This window comes from Physeter macrocephalus, chromosome 20 (genome assembly GCF_002837175.3).
Source record: "Physeter macrocephalus isolate SW-GA chromosome 20, ASM283717v5, whole genome shotgun sequence".
NCBI classification, from domain to species: domain Eukaryota; kingdom Metazoa; phylum Chordata; class Mammalia; order Artiodactyla; family Physeteridae; genus Physeter; species Physeter macrocephalus.
Genome location: NC_041233.1, coordinates 45775810 through 45796626, shown reverse-complemented (window position 1 = coordinate 45796626; position 20817 = coordinate 45775810). Strand labels below are relative to the sequence as shown.

The 20817-nt window shown below is 35.9% G+C and overlaps 1 protein-coding gene across 8 annotated transcripts in view; it reads left to right on the top strand.

Annotated features, from left to right (window-relative positions):
* Nucleotides 1-20817, top strand: part of ASAH2 (N-acylsphingosine amidohydrolase 2) — a 100433-nt gene that overhangs the window by 71000 nt on the left and 8616 nt on the right. For 5 of the 8 annotated variants that reach the window (XR_003677691.2, XM_055081233.1, XM_028481780.2 and 2 more), the window contains 6 exons: nt 1869-1984; nt 3039-3133; nt 4774-4813; nt 5609-5704; nt 8385-8480; nt 10810-10956. Coding sequence is in view for 7 of the 8 variants with exons in the window: in XM_055081233.1 (XP_054937208.1) it covers nt 1869-1984; nt 3039-3133; nt 4774-4813; nt 5609-5704; nt 8385-8480; nt 10810-10956 (590 nt within the window). In the remaining variant the exon portion in view is untranslated. Of the gene's footprint in view, nt 1-1868; nt 1985-3038; nt 3134-4773; nt 4814-5608; nt 5705-8384; nt 8484-10178; nt 10280-10809; nt 10957-20817 lie in introns of those variants that run through there. The other 3 variants (XM_055081235.1, XM_055081236.1, XM_055081237.1) reach the window with 3 other exon arrangements.

Sequence of the window (20817 nt, the reverse complement as noted above, 5' to 3'; positions counted from 1 at the left end):
TCCAGTGCCTGAGATACAGGTACTTGCAGGGCAGCTGCAGATCTGGGGTTTGGAGCCCAGGAAAACACAGCATGGTCACAAATTTGGGGTCTGAAACATGGGCGTACATGGAACACCCATGGCTCTTGGGTCAGGGTCATGTATGGGTTTGGGGGTGGGGGACTGACAGCCCTGACTCCAGGGCAGTGGAACAGCAGCTCCTCATGACAGAGGTACAGCAGCATGTCTCCAGTGATCCATGGTAATCCATCATTGGTTACCTCAGTCATACAAGCTGCTGGTGTCTCTGTGGAGCAGGCTTCTGGGGTTTGCACTGACAAACAGGGTCCTCTTTCGTGAAAGCTGTAGAGAGTCTGTTGCAGAGGCTGTTCAGGTTCTCAGTGGCAAGGATTGCCAGGGTCTTCCACAGAGCAGGCCGCCGCAGCAAATGATGGCACCTGTTATGTGGCTGGTACTGCTATCTTCTGCCCTTCTTTGTTCCTAGCCATCTTGAGATGCCTCAGATAAGCCAACCTTCCCAGTGATCCTTTTCATGTGGTTATTCTGTTTTTTGCTCCACTGTGTTGCTGTAGGTTTTTAATTGGACTCTTGAGCCCTCCCAGGGCTATTTTCTTTTGTGGATAGCTAATTATTGTATTCTGTGAGGGGATGAAAGCTGATATCTTCTACTTTGGTATCTTGCTGAGGTCATCTCCTTTCTTTATAAGGGCATTTAAAGCTATAAATTTCCCTATGGGAACTGCTTTCACTGCATTCTATAAGTTTTGATATACTGTGTCTTCATTTGCATTCATCCGAAACTGTTTTTATATTTTCTTTGATTTCTTTTTTGACCATTAGCTATTTATAATCATGTTGCTCAATTTCCACGTATTTGTCAGTTTATCAAATTTTCTTCTGTTACTTATTTCTAATTTCATTACATTGTGGTTGAAAACATACTTTGTATTATTTATACTTTAAAACATTTATTGAGGTTTGTTTTATGGCCAGCATATGGTCTATTTTAGATAATGTTCCATATGCACTTGAGAAGAATATATATTATGTTGTTGTTGGATGGAATCCTTTGTTAGTATCTGTTAGGTCTAGTTGGCTTCTAGTGCTGTTCAAATTTTATACTTCCCTATTGGTCTTCTCACTCGTTGTTCCATCTGTTATTGAAAGTGAGTTATTGAAGTTCCAACTATTATTGTTGATTGTTTCTCCCTTCATTTCTGTCAGTTTTGTTTCATGTATTTTTGTACTCTGTTATTAGGTCCATGTATGTTCATAGTTGTTATATTTTCCTAATGGATTATAGATTCTATGTTTTTAGGTTTTGTAGTTAACATAGCTTTTCCCCAGATTATGGGTGTTATGCTTGATGGTTGTTTTTATTGCTCGTGTGTGTGTGTGTGTGTGTGTGTGTGTGTGTGTGTGTGTGTGTGTATACATAATTAAGTGGAGATTCAAGAGAGGGTCTTTAGAGACCACAAGTCAAACAACTGGTACTTCAAGATGGAGGTGTTTGTTTTACAGTTTTCAAAATAAGAAAAAGGTGATTCAGTTCATAGACCTACATTTAATTATATCATATTTTTTTATTTGCAAAATGGTTGAGAAAGAGCAATAAAAAAAAATAAGGTTGTAGAACATATATATTCTTTTATTCTATCAACCACACTGAGGGTCTAATTAAACAATGGCTCCTACTTTAGGATGTACAGGAAATTTTGCCTCTTCTATTATGCAAACTGTTTGGAATCATTGAACAACAACCTTGATAAAATCTCTCAAAGTCCTAAAAGCATTGTTGTACAACATTTGTCAAAATAATCATATTTTTCAGAGGGTTGGAATTATATTAATCATAACATTCCTAATAGGGACAACAGTAGGGGATCCATTTTGGGACAGTATTCGGGATCAGGCCCTGGGCAAGCCATCTGAAGAAATCAAAGAATGCCAAAAACCAAAGCCAATCCTTCTTCATACTGGAGAGGTAATACATTTTGGTTATCATGGTGAAATTAGTATATCGTTATTTTTACATTTATGAATTATCAGATATGAATAGTAGCTCTGTGTTGAATAGTAGATCTGTGTGTTATTCAGATGTTCCCATATCAAATTTTTAATATTAAAATATATGGATGCTATAAGTCTAATTCTAAGAAATAAGGGTTATGATTATTAAATACACTGACTTAGAGTTTTACATCTATAGTAAATAAATGAAACAATTAGAACAGTGGAAAAGGAAGAATAAGATTAACATTTTTCTTATTCAGGATTTGTTTATGTTGACTCCAGGATAGGAGTGAACACAGAATTCTTTGCAGAGAAAAACATCTCAGGTTATTTTCTCACAACTCAGGCAACATTATTAACTAAAGCAATATTCTTTAAATACTCTTTGGAACATGGATTTTTATATTCATACCAGTGTTCATACTATCATGAATTTTTGATGTAGAAGAAATTTTTAAATAGAGCTTTTTCTAATATTTAATTAAAATTCTCCAAGAAGAAGAAAGAGAGGAAACAAAGGAATAGAGGGAAAGATTCTAATCTGAATATGGTAAAGGATAGATTCTCTTGGAGAAAACCTAAAAAGTAAGGCAAGACTTGGTAACTGAAGATTTAAAGTGCTATTAAAGTAAAAAGAAATCATTAACTTAAGCTATTCCAAATGATGGTAATTCCTTATTCATCTTGTATAAGGATAGTCACCATGGTAATATAGGAGAACACTTGGTTATCTATTACACATTGTGATTCCACAATGACAAATCCACTAGAAACTTCATTGATGAGAAAATAAGTCCAGGTTAATGGGACACTGGTATATGAGATTTACATCTTATTACTATTGAATAGATAGAATATTTAATACTACATGGATTAGAAACAAATATGATATTAGGATAAGACACCCCAAAACAGCTGGAAACATTAAAAATCCTTTAATAAAGGAACTTCTATGAGCAGCGTCAGTCTCTTGACGATAGAAAGAATAATATTCTTAACACAGTTTTCATGCTTTTGGTTCTTAGCTGTCAAAACCTCATCCCTGGCACCCAGATATAGTTGATGTTCAGATTATTACTCTTGGGTTCTTGGCCATCACTGCCATCCCTGGGGAGTTTACGTAAGTTCCTCTTTTTCATTTTGTAGTTACACATGTAACTGTTGTGGATGTGTTTCTGTTGGGATCACTTCTTATCGTGGGCAGATAATTGTGTACTGACTCCTTTGTATCCTACTGTGCTATGTTTGGCAAGGGTGACAAATATTCCCACCCTCTTTTGGTGGGGCCTCTGAAGAATAAATCTCTCTCTGCCTATTACTAGTGGGTAAGTTGAAGTAAACAGAAAAATTTGAAAAGTTATCATTCCAATAAAATTATGCAGTGATTTGTCAGTAGAAAGACTTTAAATAATATTAAAACATAGGGTCGTGAAACAGTCAATTTAGGTATTAGAAGCATGGAAACATATTTTAAATCCGCTCCTTATGCCATATTTCCTATCTTAGTAAGTAGCAATTTTTTATCTTTCCATTGCTCAGGCCCTAAATCTTAGAGTCATCCCTGAATTCTCTCTTTTTCAATTTTCCCTGCTTTCAATCCTTCAGCAAATTCTGTATGTTCTATTCAACAGTTTCCATCATTCTTCCCCTCCCTACCCCCCAGCCCCAACCTGGGTCTAAGCCACCATTATCTCTCCCCTGGATTTTACTGTGAGACCTCCTGTCTCACCTTCTTGCTTCTCCCTCACTCCTCTATAGTCTTTCCTCAACATTATAGCCAGAGTAATACCTGTAAAGCATAAGTCAAATCATGTCACTACTCACAACCTTTCAATGGCTTCTAACTCTCCAGAGAAATTCTCAAACCCTTATAATATCCGACAGGGCCCTATGTGATCCTCTCTTCAGTAAGGTCTCTGATCTGATTTCATACCACTCCCCCTTGATCACCCCTGCTGCAGCCACCTTGGCTTCAGTGCCATTCCCAGACTACCAAGCACGCTTCTATTTTAGGGCTTTCGAACTTACAGTTCCTTCTGCCTGAAACACTTACCCTCCATTTATCCCATGGCCAATTCTTCAATTCTCTGCTCAAAACTCTAACAGAGATGCCAGTCTTGCTTACATGATATAACATTGTCTTTACCCCCCACCGCTCCTACCACCACCACATCACTACAGCATCAGCATGAACACCACCATCCCCACAATGACCACCACCATTCTCTTTCATCCTTATCCTACTTTATATTCTCCATAGCACTTCTTGTCATCTCACTTTTTTATTTGCTTGTTGACCATCTTCCCTCCCTAGAATGTCAGCTCCATACTGTTGAATCCTTAGCAGTTTGAAGTGGGTCTGGTATGTGGTAGGTGTCCAATATTTTACTGAAGGATTAAATGAATGAATGAAATAGTAAGTTCTTTGTAGGCAGGAACAGTACACTCTCTACTTGCCTCAGCTGTTATTAAATAGAATGCAACCTATTGTTGACTCAGTGAATGGAAAGTGATTGGGATCTTTTGCCAGTGATATTCACTGATTCTGTTTTCCTCCTTCAAGTTGTCTGTTTTCACTTAAGGATATGTTTTGAAGATAGGGCAGTGAGGAAAAAAACTCAACTTTAACTTGCATTGTTTCTATACACTTTATTATTGTTAGCCAGGCTAACATTTTGGCTTACACTACAAGTCTTTCTGTGTACCTTTTGTACATTCTGAATAGGAAAACACTCTGATAATTCTGTTTTCTTGACTCAGGACCATGTCTGGACGAAGACTTCGGGAGGCAGTTCAAGAGGTAAATTAAAAACGAAATAAAATATCCATGCATTTTTATTTGGAAAAGAGAAAAGAATTCCCTATCTCTATGATCCGGCACCTTTTAAATTAGTCTTTGCGAAGATGATGAGAGTTTTACACATCTTGAAAGTAATGGCTGGAGGTGAAGACGAAATATTGATGGCATAAGAACAAACTTTAAAAATATAAGAGAACTATAGTAAGATTAAAATATTTCATTTGTATTTATGTACTAATAATTTAAAAATTGATAATGGTTTTATGGATTCAGTAGTAAATGACCCCAAGTACATTAGTATCTTAAAGTCCTGTGTAAATAAAAATCTAACACTTGTTAAAAATGCTGTATTTTATCTATATTTGTGATTTTCTTTACATCCAGAAAGTATTGTAAATGGTTCTAACACGACATAATCAACAAATGTCTTATTATTTGGAAATGGAAATAACTCCTGTGGTTAGCTAATATGTTCCCATTATACTTTTTTGGAAATTGATAAAATATCTGTATTTTGGTAATAAGAAGATTCTGCATCTGCAAATGCAATCGTTAAGATGTTAGGAGATCCATTGACTTGCCCAACTATAGTGCAGAGTTATGGCTTTAAGTTTTCCTAAGGGATCCTTTGATACTCCTGTACTCCTAGGCAGTTTTGATCATTAGGAAAAATATTGTTAAGATAGTTAACTTACACTAATGATTCATATTTATAATTGTATGTTAAGTATAAGTAGGATGATAATACACTATAAGATGAAGAGTAATTTTATTGCACTTTCCCTTTCCCCCTAGGAATTTGCAACTTATGGGATGCTGAATATGAATGTTGTTATTTCGGGTCTATGCAATGTATATACACACTACATTACCACCTATGAAGAATACCAGGTAAAATAAAAAGTTCTCGTCATTTAAATGAATTATACCCTGGTCAAGAGTATTGCGTCAAATGCAGAATTTCTTTGTGGACTTCCTCAATCGTGTTTTTGAGAGGTGATTTTGTTTTAGGGCTGGTAAGAGAATGATAAGCCAGAGGTTGTATCTGGGAGTTCTAGGTTGACCATTTCCAAGTTCAGGTCAAAATTCTAGTCTCACTGACTTCCACTTTCCCTGAAATAAATTACTTTGTCAGGGGCACTGATAATAAGCCTGGGTTATGGCATACAACATTCCTAACTCTATCCTTAATGCTTCTGGTGCCTTAAACTTCTGTAGAACCTGGGAAAAATTCCCATTGATAGCTTCTGTTTATTGAGTGCACTGGCTAAGCACCTTGCAAATGTGATCTTACATAATCCTCACAATTAACCCTGACTGAAGTAGGGTATTATTATATCCATGATACAGATTAAGAAACAGAGCCTCAAAAAAATTAGGGAGGCTGCTGGCTGGTAATGCGTTTTTGTTTACAAATAGTACAGAAAGTGGCCCAAGTACTTTTAAACAACAGTAGTTAAAAATGTGAAAACAGTGTAGAGTTCCACAATTAATGGTTTCTAATACCTCTGCAGGTATAACTTGGCAATCCATACTGTGGCACACAGGCTACCCCTTGACAAATACTCAGTAATTCCAGCAGTAGAGTCTGCCCTGCTGCCCTCTGTTGACTTTGCTGAAGGGTCCCTGCCTTCTAGGAAATCCTGTTGAATAAAAGTTCTTAACTGGGGTAAACTTAGATGTGAATAAGTTTTCATGTATCCACTTTTTCATTTATCTGTAACTATCATTTAGGATCTCTTTCAATTATGAATGTAGGCAACAAATGACAGTAATATTAGCTGTACCTCTGACTTTTGTCACCAGTAGGAACCGTGAATATTTTTCATATCACAAATAGTTACTGCACATCTGGAAATACCTTTTACTCTCATTGCTATTTTAAAATCACAGTAGTTATTAGATCTGCTACTAGATCTTGTTATTCAGTAGCATCATACAGAAGCACAAACATTACTCTATCACAAAATTGGTTTATTATTGTTTGATTTCAGTTGAATGGGTTTCCTTTGTCAATCCATGTATTTTATTTTATGTGTTTAGAAATGTTGCTCTGAAAGGGGTCCATAGGCCTCAACAGACTGCCAAAGTAGTCCAAGGCTCAAGTAAAGTTAGGAACCCCTACTAGCTTGTCTCCTGGTTAGGGACATGAAAAGATTAGTATTAATTAATTAATTAATTAATTAACTCATTCAGTCAACAGATATATTTTGTGAGAGATACTGTACTAGCCACTATCTGGGCATAACAATGCCTTGCCCTCAAGACCACTAGAATTTATGGGCCAGTAAAAGAATAGGAGAAAGCAGATGATTACATGTCTGTGAAACGGATGCACAAGGTGTTATGAAAATGAAGAGAAAGAGCACCAGTTTAGACTGGGTATTTGAAGTTGGGGACTGGCAGATTTTCACAAAGATGTAGAATTTGTCCAAGTTATTGAGAATGAGTAAGGACTAATTAAGCAAATAAAAGTTAGGGAGGGTGTTCCATATTGAGGGAGCTACATACACAAAGGTCCAGAGGGGCAGACTTAGTATATTTAAGGGGCCATAATTAGTTGAGTCCCATGGAATTAGCATGATGAGGGTAGTGAGACAGGGGCTAGAGTGAGAGGCAAGGGTTAGGTCGATGGAGAGTCTTTTATGCTGTGCTACAGAGCTTTGATTCAATAAGGAAGATTTTGGGGAACTGCAGTAGAATTTAGAGGAAGGAATGCTCTGTTGAAATCTGTGATTTAGAAAGCTCACTAGGATGGCAGTGTAGAAAATGAATTGGAAGGGCAAGTGTAGAGGCAGAGAACTGATTAAGAAGCTGTAGTTATGATCTGGGTGAGAGCTAAGGGTTTGACCAAGGTAAAGCAGTAAAGAAAGAGGAAAATGAAAAAATTCAAGAGATGTTAAGGAATGATGACCTGGAGACTTATAGGATATAGGATGAAGGAGAGAGAGGGGTCTAAGCTGACTGCAAGATGATCCTGGCATGTGAGACTGGAAGGATGGCCTTCACTGAGATGAAGAATGTTGCAGGGAAAGCTGATATATTTGGAGTGATGAGTTCCAGGTTAGATTTGATGAATTGGAGGTTTCTGTGGAACAACCAAAGCCTTGGCGCTCAGGTAAAAGGAGTTGTATTTGGTTCTATTATGGGTTAAATGTCCTTCTCCAGATAGTTCCATCACCCCCCAGTTTATCCAGGAGTTACTAAGACTCTTATTTTTCCTCATTTTTTTCTCCTGCTGTTCTCTTTGGGGGAAAACATTTATATTATAAGTACTTAAAATAGGCGTAAACTCAGGAGCTGTTACCCTCTTTCAGGTTAACTGGACTGTTGGTCCAAATGGCATAAGCCAGGAGAATTCTTCACTGCCTCGAACAAGTAGTTGATGGGAGCCATTTATTTTTGCTGGTAAATGGAAATGCCCACTCTCCTTTGTCATAAGTAGTCTTGAATTATGTCAGTTTGGATTATGCAAGATGTCCAGTCATCACCCCTCACTAAAATGCAACCCCTCTGTGAATGGATCGAAATATGCAGAATGGTGTAAGATTCTGTTCTGCCTCTCCTGCAGGCTCAGCGGTATGAGGCAGCATCCACAATTTATGGACCACATACTCTGTCTGCTTACATCCAGCTTTTCAGAGTCCTTGCTAAGGCCATTGCTACGGTAATCAAAAATTGTATGTTTGTGTGTCTCACGGGTGGGGAGATGCAGAGGGAAGCAAAAAAGACCTTAGCTTTGAGTGTTCAGTTTCTTTGAAAATCTTTATATTTAAAAATATTGTAGCTGTGAGGTACCTCTAAGAAATGAAACTGGTAAAATAAACTCAGAGTCAGTTAACATCTTTTGGTAGTGACCACTTTTTTCATACCTATTATCCTCCCAATTATCGTGTGAAGTATGGAGGTATTTTTCCCCATTTTTCAGATGAGCAAATATGTTCAGAGATGAGAAGTGATCAAGCTTACTATAACTGTGAGTTGAACCAGTGCTCTCTAATAATGGTCAGTTTCTCTCCAGTTGCTTCCTGAATTGAGTGGTTTATCAGTTCTGAGATGCCCATTTTCCATATTATAACATCTCTGAAATTGGGATGTATTGGGTTGGCCAAAAAGTTCATTCGGTTGATGAATACGTTGTTTGATAAAGTTCTTGGTGAAAATGAAAAATGTCTTTTATTTTTACCTAAAACTGAAGAAACTTTTTGGCCAACTCAATATCTTCCAATCAAACACAGTTATAGTTAGTAGCATGTTTTCACTTTCTTGGTGGTTCAAAAATAATAATAGTTATTATAATCAATAGAGCCTTAGATTTGATAAAGAGCAACAGTGTCTTGGAATGTACACACACATTGTATCTACCTAAAATCTGTACACCTAAACAAGTTTACTTAAAGGAACTCCACTTGTGTAAATCTTCCCTCTGGAATATAGTTTATATATGAAGCTGCACTCTGGTGTCAAAAGATTAGTCAGTAAGCAGGATAAGGACTTCAACGTGATAAATGGACACTTGTACAATACCACATAAGCCCCAATAAAGGCTGTGAGGCAATGATGACATAGCAAAGACAATAAAGCCCTTTCAAAGAAAGAGCTTGGATTTATTAAATTGAAACAAAACTGCTGTTTCTGTAGGCAATTTCATATGCCTCCATCTAATTAGTTATTGACTGTGTGTTTGAAGTTTCAGTACAAGGTATTTACTTTGGATATATTTTAATTATCTGGTTATTGTTTTATCATAATATTCTTTTCAATTTTAGGTCTGCTACTTTTTTAAAAAACAGAACTATTTTTATTTTTCATCGTTAAAGCTAACTATTTGTAGAATATTCAGATTATACAGAAAAATATAAACCTCTAACCCATCTCTAGAGATAACCACTGTTTAACCTTCATGCAATTACAGGTTTATAGCTCTTCCCATGGAAGTAGAGTCATCAAATTTTATAGTGATATTTAGGAAGAAAAGTGTGATTCATTTTGTGGAAATTTGTTTCAGAATTTTACAGTTACATGTCTAAGAATATCTATGTGATCTTGAAAAAAAAAAACCCACTGAGTATCTGCAAACCTATCTTCCCATTTGCAAAATGAGAATGATAACGAGTAGGTTATGTGGCTGCTGTCAAGATTAAACATATAAAGCAAGGATTAAAGTACATCAAATCCATATGAGGGCTATCTAAAATTTGAGATTAGAATTTTGGTGACACTATTAAAGGTGACAAATGTTGTGGAAAGCATAGATTAAACCAGTCATGATACAGGCTGATCTTAACTTTTTTTTTTTTTTTTTTTTTTTTTTTGCGGTACACGGGCCTCTCACTGTTGTGGCCTCTTCCGTTGCGGAGCACAGTCTGTGCAGGCCCAGCGGCCATGGATCATGGGCCCAGCCGCTCTGCGGCATGTGGGATCCTCCCGGACCGGGGCACGAACCCGTGTCCCCTGCATCGGCAGGTGGACTCTCAACCACTGCGCCACCAGGGAAGCCCTGATCTTAACTTTTAAATTAAAAATATATTTATTATATTCTTTAATGAGCACAGAGAAGGATTTAGGAAAAAACTTGGTAGTGACTTTGGATAAGAGAGACTCAACACTTTTTAAACCTTAAAAGAATAATTACAGTGTCATGTTACAGAGGCTTATCATGTGTTTCTGTCCAGAGTCATACAGTTAAAGAATGGCTGTCCCAGAATCATGATTCCTAGCTTACACTCTAGATTATACTGCCTAGGGGAGTGAAAGTGTTACCAGTGACCGACACTTTCTTCTAGTCACAAAAGTTTAAATTATGGACATCTAGGCTCCTATTTCAGCAGAGTTCCCCTCGCATTTTGTTACAGTTGTTAGCTCTTGGGAAGAGGGAGAGGGAGTGGGAAAGTGAGTGTGCATGTGTTTGCTTTAATGAAGGCATTTTTGGGGATCTGGGGAAAGGGTCTTGACTCTACACTGTATGCTTCTTAAGCAAATGCTCTCTGTTCTAGGATACAGTAGCCAATCTGAGCAGCGGTCCAGAGCCTCCATTTTTCAAAGACCTGATGACCCCATTAATCCCTAATACTGTGGACAGAGCGCCTGTAGGCACAACTTTTGGGGATGTCCTGCAGCCGGCCAACCCTCAATACAGAGTGGTAAGACTCGCAAAGAGGTATTGGGATCCTTCAGAAGACTGTGTGGGGATGGGGGGAAAGATGTTGTTTAATGTCACCACTTGCCTCGAATCATGCCTCGGACCAGCTGTTAGCAATAATTTAGAAAATTGTTCTTATCTCTGCAGAGGCTCTGAAAACATGAAATTGGGGAAGTATTTATTTTTCAGTTGGTAATTGTGGAAAATTGAATTTCTAAAATTCACATTATTCCTTTTCTTTTTCAAGGGATAGTCCTGGAACCATTCATTGTAGCATAGAAAAGTTGTCTATGATATGTCAAGGATAGGAAAAGCACATAGAAATGAAGCAGGATTTCTACCACTACTATTTGATATATAGATCTTGTGTCTTGCAACTTTGCTAAATCATTTATTAGTTCCAATAGATTTTTTTTGGTGTGGATTCCTTAGAAAAGTCTATGTATAGTGTGTCATCTGTGAATAAAAACAGGTTTACGTATTCCTTTTTGAATTTCTTTTGTGGATGCCTTTTATTTGTTTCCTTATTGCACGGGCTAGAGTCTCCAATGCAATGTTGAAAAGAAGTTGTAAGACTGGACATCCTTATCTTGTTTCTAATCTTAGGAGGAAAAGTATTCAGTCATTAAGTATAATGTTTTCTTTAGAATTTTTGTAGATGCCCTTTATCAGGTTAAAAAAAATCCCTTCTATGTCTAGTTTGTTGAGAGTTTTTATGAAGAAAGGGTGTAGAATTTTTTCAAATCCTTTTCTGTGTCTACTGAGGTGATCATGTGGTTTTTGTTTTTTATTCTATTAATAGGGTGTATTGTATTGGTTGATTTAAGATATTAAATAAATACCCTTTAGTAATGGTATATAATACTTTTTACATGTTGTTAAATTTGCTTTGCTAACATTTTTCTAAAGAGTTTTGTACTCATGTCCATGAGGGGCATTTGTAGTCTTCTTTTCATGTGTTGTCTTTGTCTGCCCTTGGTATCAGGGTAACACTGGTCTCAGAAAAGGAGTAGAAAGTGCTTCCTCTTGTATTTTCTGAAAATGTATGCAAAAGATTGATGTTATTTCTTCTTTAAATATTGGCTCAGATTTACCAGCAAAGTCATTTGAATTTGCACTTCTTTTTATGGCAAAATTTTCAATCACTAATTCAGTTCCTTTACTTGTTTTAGGCCTATTCAGATTTTCTGTTCTTGAGTCAATTATATGTCTTTCTAAGAGTTTACTTTGTCTTTAGGAATTTTCCCATTTCATGTAATTGTCTAATGTGTGGGGATAAACTTGTTCATAATATTCCCTTATAATTCTTTTCATTTCTGTAAGGTCAATAATGATGTCCCCTCTTTCTGCCTGATTTTGCTGACTTGTGTCTTCAAAGAGCCATCTTTTAGCTTCATTGATTTTATCTGTTTTTCCATTTCACTGATTTTTGCTCTAGTGTTTCATTTCTTTCCTTCTGCCTGCTTTGATTTTATTTTGCTCTTCTTACACCCTCTTCTTTTGCATTTCTTAAGGTGGATGCTTAGGTTATTTTTATATTTTAGTGTCCTTTTTAAATTCCTCTGTTGGTTTTTTACTATGTATATTTTTAGCTGTTTTCCTGGTAGTTATTTTAGGGACTTGAAAAAGAACTCTGTTTCTTCTCTTTACACTCCACTCTCAATACTTCTGACAGCAGATGTGTGGAGGTTTCCCCCCACCAAGTAACTCTCCAGTTCTCTCTGGACACCAATTTGATGTCCTACCATTCAATTCAATTCTGATGGTATTTACTTGGGGTTGGCACAGATCCCACAGGTTAAGGGCTCAGTCCCACTAGACTGCACCCTCCCCCTCACCTCCCAGTCCCCATACACACATATTTCAGACACCAGTGGCAAATTCAAGTTGTCACCTGTGCTTCTAACAGCCTGGCTATAAATTGGAGATTCCCATGACCTCCTCCTCAGGTTTAATGACTTGCTAGAATAGCTCACGGAACTTAGGAAAATAGTTTACTTACTAGATTACCAGTTTATTATAAAAGGATACAACTCAGGGACAACCAGTGGAGAGACACATAGGGCAAGGTATGGGGGAAAGAATGCAGAGCTTCTCCAGCCATGCTACCTTCCCAGAGTCTCCACATATTCACCAGCCTGGAAGCTCTCCAAACCTCATACTTTAGGGATTTTTATGGAGGCTTCATTATGTAGGCATGATTGACTAAATCATTGGCCATTGGCAGTTAACTCAACCTCCAGCTCTTTTCCCTTCCCTGGAGATCAGGGGGTTGGAGTTGAAAGTTCTACCCTCCAATCACAGGATTTGTTTGCCCCCATTCTGAGGTTATGCAGAAGTCTGCAGCCACCAGGCATCTTAATAGCATACAAAAGACACATTAGCGGAGATTTCAAGGGTTTTACGAGCTGTGTGCCAGGAAATGGGGGCAGAGACCAAATATATATATATATATATATATTTATATCTCATGTCACAGAGCTATAATATGCATCTTAACTAATCACAACCTACTTTAATATAATACTAACTTAATTCTAAAAAATACAAAAAGATTCTTCCCAAATATCTTTTTTCCCTTTCCCATCTTTGGTGATATTGTCACATATTATATCTACAGGTAAATGTAATAATACAGTGTTATAATTATTGTTTTATAAAATCTTATGTCTTTTAAAGACATGAAGACAATCTGTGAAAAAGTATATTTATAGAAAATTTTTATTTACCTACATATTTACCAGTTCTGGTACTCTTTATTTCTTTTTAAGAATTTGTATTATCATCTGGCATCATTTTCTTTCAGCTGGAAGGACTTCCTTTAGTATTTCTTGTAAAACAGTTATACTAACAACAAATTCTCTCAGCCTTTGTTTATCTGGAATGGATTTATCTTATCTTTGAAGAATGGTTTTGCTGCATTCTTGATTGAAAATTTTTTTTCTTTTATTACGTTGAATATGTTATCCTGTTACTTTCTGTACTTCACTCTCTAATGAAAAGTCAATTCTTAATTTTATTGTAGTTTCTCTGTAAGAAATGAATCACTTTTCTCTTGCTGCTTTCAAAATTTTCTTTTTGTCTGTGTCTACCACTAGTTTGCTACAGTATATCTAAATGTGAATCACTTTGTGATTATCCTGCTTGGAATTTGTTGAGTTCCTTGGATCTATAAGGTAACATTCATCAAGTCTGGGAAGTTTTCAGCCATTATTTCTTGAAAAAGTTTTTTGTTCTTTTCTCTCTTTGTTCTAGTTTTGGAACTTCTGTTTTGTGAATGTCAATATACTCGGTGTTGTCCCACATGTTTCTGAGGCTCTGTTAATTTTACTTCAATCTTTCTTTGCCTATCTATTCTTCATATAGGATAATTTATATTGATAAATTCTACTTCACTTATTCTTTCTTCTGTCATCTCACATTTGCTGTGAAATCCCTCTAGTGAATTTTTCATTTCAGTTGTGGTGATTTTCAACTCCAGAAAATTCTCTTCACTGTGTCTCTATTTGTTAAATCATTATCATTATACTTTCCTTTAGTTCTTTAAACCTGATTTATATTAGTTCTTAGAACATTTTAATAACAACTCCTTTGAAGTCTTTGCTAAATCTAACATCTGGGGACACAGAGAGGCAGTTTTGATTGTTCCTTTTTTCCGCTTAGTATGGGTGATACTTTCTTGTATGCACATCTCATTTCGTTGTTGTTGTTGTTTGAATACTGCATGTTTGTTATATATTGTAGCAACTCTGGATTCTAGCTTCACTTCCCCACCCCAGAGTTGTTATTTTTGTTTATTTGTTTGCTCATCTAAAACTTGACTGGGCTAATTAGTAAAGTCTGTCTCTCTTAAAATGTATGGCTGCTATATCTTTGCTCAGTTTTTTATACTTGATTTTAAGTCTCGCTCTCAAGTGTTGCTTCTGTGATTACAGAACTTAATGTTCAGCTGAATATTGGTCAGAGTTTGTATTTAGGTGGCTCAAGGAGTAAGAATCTCTGCTGATAGAACTGTGTGGGCTAGGGTATGCATTCAAACTTCAGACCATTTTCAGTTTTCCCCAAATTTTAATTTCCACTGGGGTCTCTTATATCTCCTCTGCACATACATCCAGACATTAGCCAGGGATATATGAGTGGTTTGGGCCTGCTCTGTTCTCTGTGTATGATCATAGCCTCTGGTTAGTCCAGGATAGATAAGAGCTTATTAAAACCATGACAGTTATCTCACTTCCCCACAAACTATTAAATCCCCAATTACCAGTCTAGCCACTATCCCTCAATGTTTGCCTTCCACCGAGATCACCACTTTAAATGGCTATGTTCCAAATTAAGTAAGTTCCTTCTGGCAGCAGCAGAAAAGCTGTTGATTTTATGGCCTTCCCCACTCTGGTTGAAATATAGTACTACAGAGGATGAGAGCAACCCTGGTAAGAACACCAAAAACTTGCACTGTGCTTACCACTAAGTTTAGTAGTTTTAATGAACAAACATTTCTCAGCTTTTGGTTGATAACTGAAGTGCTAAAATGGTTATTTTTAGAGTTACATATGATCCAGCAATCCCACTCCTGGACATATATCCAGAGAAAACTCTAAAAAGATATAGGCACCCCAGTGTTCATAGCAGCACTATTTACAATAGCCAAGATATGGAATGGAAGCAAACTAAATGTCCATTGACAGATGAATGAATAAAGAAGATGTGGTATTATATAATATACAATAGATACTACTCAGCCATAAAAAAGAACAAAACAATGCCATTTGCAGCAACGTGGATGGACCTAGAGATGATCATACTAAGTGAAGTAAGTCAGACAGAGAAAGACAAATATCATATGCTATCACTGATCTGTGGAATCTAAAATATGATACAAATGAACTTATTTACAAGAGAGAAACATACAGACATAGAAAATAAACTTTTGGTTACTAAAGGGGAAAGTGGGGAGGGAATAAATTAGGAGTTTGTGATTAGCAGATACAAACTACTGTATAGAAAATAGATAAACAACAGGGTCCTACTGTTGCACAGGGAACTATATTCAATATCTTGTAATAAGCTATAATAACCTATAATGGAAAAGAACATGAAAAAAGTATATAACTGAATCACTGTACACCAGAAACTAACATGACATTATAAATCAACTGTATTTCAAGAGGTAAAATAAAATTTAAAGATGGTTATTTTTGACAGTTTTGTCTATATATATAGTTGCTTTTTAGGGAGAGGACCTACTGACCTCCTCACTCTTTCATGTCAGCAACGTCTGTTCTATACCACTACTGTTTGAATTGGCACATTATATTTGTAGTGGGGTTGCCTCTCATAGTTATGGTGAGTGTGACTAAACAGGAAATTGTGATGGTAAGAAGAAAAATCAAGGACAAGAACGCTTTTAAGGATTAGGAAAATTTGGCTAACTGGATACAAATTTTATTTTTTTAAGTGAACCATGATATTGGCTGCAGGGCTGCTTGCTCTATATAAAGAATATACTGATTTTTGCAGAAAATTCTAATTTTTGTTGAAACATTTTGCTAACCATTGGTGAGACTGGCTAATTTGATAATCTCACTGGTGAAAATGAAGAAAATTAGAAAAAATAAATTAATGTTAGTTATTCATGGGAGTTAACAGTAAAGTAAATAATTGAATGGTACATCTCTGTTTAGATGGTCATCATTGATTATGAATCCATGGACTGTTTTTATTAAAAAATGTTTTTAATATGGGCTAGGTCTTGGAGGATGATTAGGAGTTCACAGAGCCTGTCAAGACATACCACCTCTGGGTATATGGACTATAGAGGGCCTAAGGTGGAGCAGCAGGTGGGAAATTACCTGTAAAAGGTCTTGTGTGCCATAGGAAGTCATGTGAAGACTTATTTGTTTGTTAGTTATTTTTAAAAATATTTTTATTGATATATTATTAACATACAATAAACTACATATTTAAAGTGTACAGTTTGGTAAATTTTCACTATTAAGGCCATTTACTTCTTCTTGAATGATCTTTAGTAGTTTCTATATCTCAAGGAATTTATCCATTTCATTTTATCTAAGTTATATGAATTTGCAGGTGTAAAGTCATTGCCAATTTTTCCTTAATATCTTTTACATATCTACAGAATCTGTATTGATGTCCCATGTTTTATTCCTGGTACTGATAATTTGAGCCTTCTGTTTGATTTTTTTCTCTTGACCATTCTGGCCAGTGGTTTTATTCCATTGATCTTTTTCTGGTCTTTGTGTTATTGTCATATATTTTACTTTTATATAATTTATCAACTCCATCATGGATTGTTCTTATTTTTAAACAGTAGATTATTTTTAAAGAGACTTAAATAATAAGAGAAAAATATTATATTAACTCACACATTAACAACTGACCCTTCATTTCTTTTTGTAGATCCAGATTTCCATTTAGTGTCATTTTCTGTTTGCTTGAAGGACATCTTTTAACATTTTTCTTTCTTCTTTTATATGTTTGAAAATGTCTTTATTTTACTTTCCTTTTCATTTTTAAGAATATTTTTACTGTTTATGGAATTCTGGGTTAGCAGTTTTTTCTTTTAAGACCTTAAGATTTTGCTCTACTGTCTTCTGGTTTGCATTGTTTTCAGTGGGAAAAAAAAAATCTGCCGTCATCCTTATGTATGTCCTACTCTGTGTAATGTGTCTTTTTTTTCCTCTTGTTTTTAGAATTTTTTTCTTTTTATTTCTAGTTTCCAGCAATTTGATTTTAAGGATCCTTGATGTCATTTTTTTTACGTTTCTTGTGCTTGGGGTTCATTGAGCTTCTTGGATTTGTGGGCTTATAGTTTTCAGCAAATTTGGAAAATTTTGGCCATTATTTATTCATTATTTTTTTCTGAATTTCTCCCTCTCTTCTATCCTTTGGGAACTCTAATTACCTGTATATTAGGCGGCTTGAAGTTGTTCCACAGCTCACTGCTGCTCTGTTCATTTTTTTTTCAGTCTTTTCCCCTTTTAAATTCTGTATCATTTTTATTGCTGTGTCTTCAAATTCAGTAGTCTTTTCTTCTGCAATGTTTAATTTGATAATTCCATCTAATGTATTTTCTTTATAGGTACTATAATTTTCATCTCTTGGATTAGGTCATTTTTAATAAAAATCTTCCACATGTCTACTTAACATGTTCATTCTTTCTGCTAGATTTTTGAACACACAGAATAGTTATAACAACTGTTTCAGTGTCCTTGTCTACTAATTCTATCATCTAATTCATTTATGTGTCAGTTTTGATTGAGAGTTTTCTCATTATGAGAAGAGCTTTTCTTTCTTTTGTATGCTTGATAATTTAGATGTCAGACATTGTGAATTTTTATCTTGTTAGGTGTTAGATGTTCTCCTATTCCTGTAAATATTTTTGAACTTTGTTTTAGGGTGTTATTGAATTATTTGGGAAGAGTTTGATTTGGGTGGATCTTTGTAAGTTTTTAGGCAGAGCTGGTTTTATTCTAGGGAAAATCTCTCTACCATGCACTTAAGGTAGAATTCTTTTGAATTATGAGTTTTCCCATTCTGGCTGGTGGGAACAGGAACTTTTCACAGTTCTCTATGAGCCTGAGATTTTCTCTCTAATTTTTTTAAATGATTCTTTTCCTAGGTTCAGGTACTTTCCTTACAAGCATGCAGAGTTGAAGGGAGCCGTCTGCAAATCTCCAGAGTTCTCTCTCTGTGTACCTCTCCTTTCTATGGTCCTCTCTTTTCTGTTACTCTAACCTGTGAACTCAAGACCACTTGGTCTTCTTGGATTCCCACATTTATTCATTAACTTACATAGACTGCCTAGCGTTGCTTGATTCTGCCTCCTTGTGCTGTGGCCTGTAAACTCTCAGAAGGCATAAAACTGAGGCAATTGTAGGGCTCATCGGTTTCATTTTCTGTCACTCAAGGATCACTGTTTTCATGCCTACTGTCTTTAAAACCATTCTTTTAATACATATTTGTCCAATTTTTTTAGTTATGTCAGGAGAAAAGTTAAATACACACCTTGCCAATCCATCTTGTATCTTCTTTATGTAAGTGTATATGCAAGTATAAGTCATCCGAAAAAACCACATTCACAGAAAGATATACAAGATGAAAAGGCAGAGGGCTATGTACCAGATGAAGGAACAAGATAAAACCCCAGAAAAACAACTAAATGAAGTGGAGATAGGCAACCTTCCAGAAAAAGAATTCAGAATAATGATTGTGAAGATGATCCAGGACCTTGGAAAAAGAATGGAGGCAAAGATCAAGAAGATGCAATAAATGTTTAACAAAGATCTAGAAGATTTAAAGAACAAACAAACAAACAGAGATGAACAATACAATAACTGAAATGAAAACTACACTAGAAGGAATCAATAGCAGAATAACTGAAGCAGAAGAACGGATAAGTGCCCTGGAAGACAGAATGGTGGAATTCACTGCTGTGGAACAGAATAAAGAAAAAAGAATGAAAAGAAATGAAGACAGTGTAAGAGACCTCTGGGACAACATTAAACGCAACAATATTCGCATTATAGGGGTCCCAGAAGGAGAAGAGAGAGGAAAGGACCCGAGAAAGTATTTGAAGAGATTAGAGTCAAAAACTTCCCTAACATGAGAAAGGAAATAGCCACCCAAGTCCAGGAGGCCCAGAGCGTCCCATACTGAATAATCCCAAGGAGAAACATGCCGAGACACATGGTAATCAAATTGGCAAAAATTAAAGACAAAGAAAGATTATTGAAAGCAGCAAGGGCAAAACGACAAATAACATCCAAGGGAATTCCCATAAGATTAATAGCTGATTTCTCAGCAGAAACTCTACAATCCAGAAGGGAGTGGCATGGTATACCAAGATTATTCTACCCAGCAAGGATCTCATTCAGATTCGATGGAGAAATCAAAAGCTTTACAGACAAGCAAAAGCTAAGAGAATTCAGCACCACCAAACCATCTCTACAACAAATGCTAAAGCAACTTCTCTAAGTGGGAAACACAAGAGAAGAAAACGACCTACAAAAACAAACCAAAAACAATTAAGAAAATGGCCACAGGAACATACATATCGATAATTACCCTAAATATGAATGGATTAAATGCTCCAACCAAAAGACACAGGCCTGCTGAATGGATACATCCATAGTGGCTGTATCAATTTACATTACCACCAACAGTGCAAGAGGGGAGGGTTCCCTTTTCTCCACACCCTCTCCAACATTTGTTGTTTGTAGATATTCTGATGATGGCCATTCTAACTGGTGTGAGGTGATACCTCATTGTAGTTTTGATTTGCATTTCTCTAATAATTAGTGATGTTGAGCAGCTTTTCATGTGCTTCTTGGCCATCTGTATGTCTTCTTTGGAGAAATGTCTATTTAGGTCTTCTGCTCATTTTTTGATTGGGTTGTTTGTTTTTTTAATATTGAGCCACATGAACCATTTATATATTTGGGAGATTAATCCTTTGTCCATTTGAAAATATTTTCTCCCATTCTGAGGGCTGTCTTTTCATCTTGTTTGTAGTTTCCTTTGCTTTGCAAAAGCTTTTAAGTTTCATTAGGTCTCATTTGTTTATTTTTGTCTCAATGCTATGAGATCAGAAATCAATTACAGGGAAAAAAACGTAAAAAAACACAAACACATGGAGGCTAAACAATACGTTACTAAATAACCAAGAGATCACTGAAGAAATCAAAGAGGAAATCAAAGAATACCTAGAGACAAATGAAAATGAAAACACGATGATCCAAAACCCATGGAATGCAGCAAAAGCCGTTCTAAGAGGGAAGTTTATAGCTATACAAGCCTACTGCAAGAAACAAGAAAAATCTCAAATAAACAATCAAACCTTACA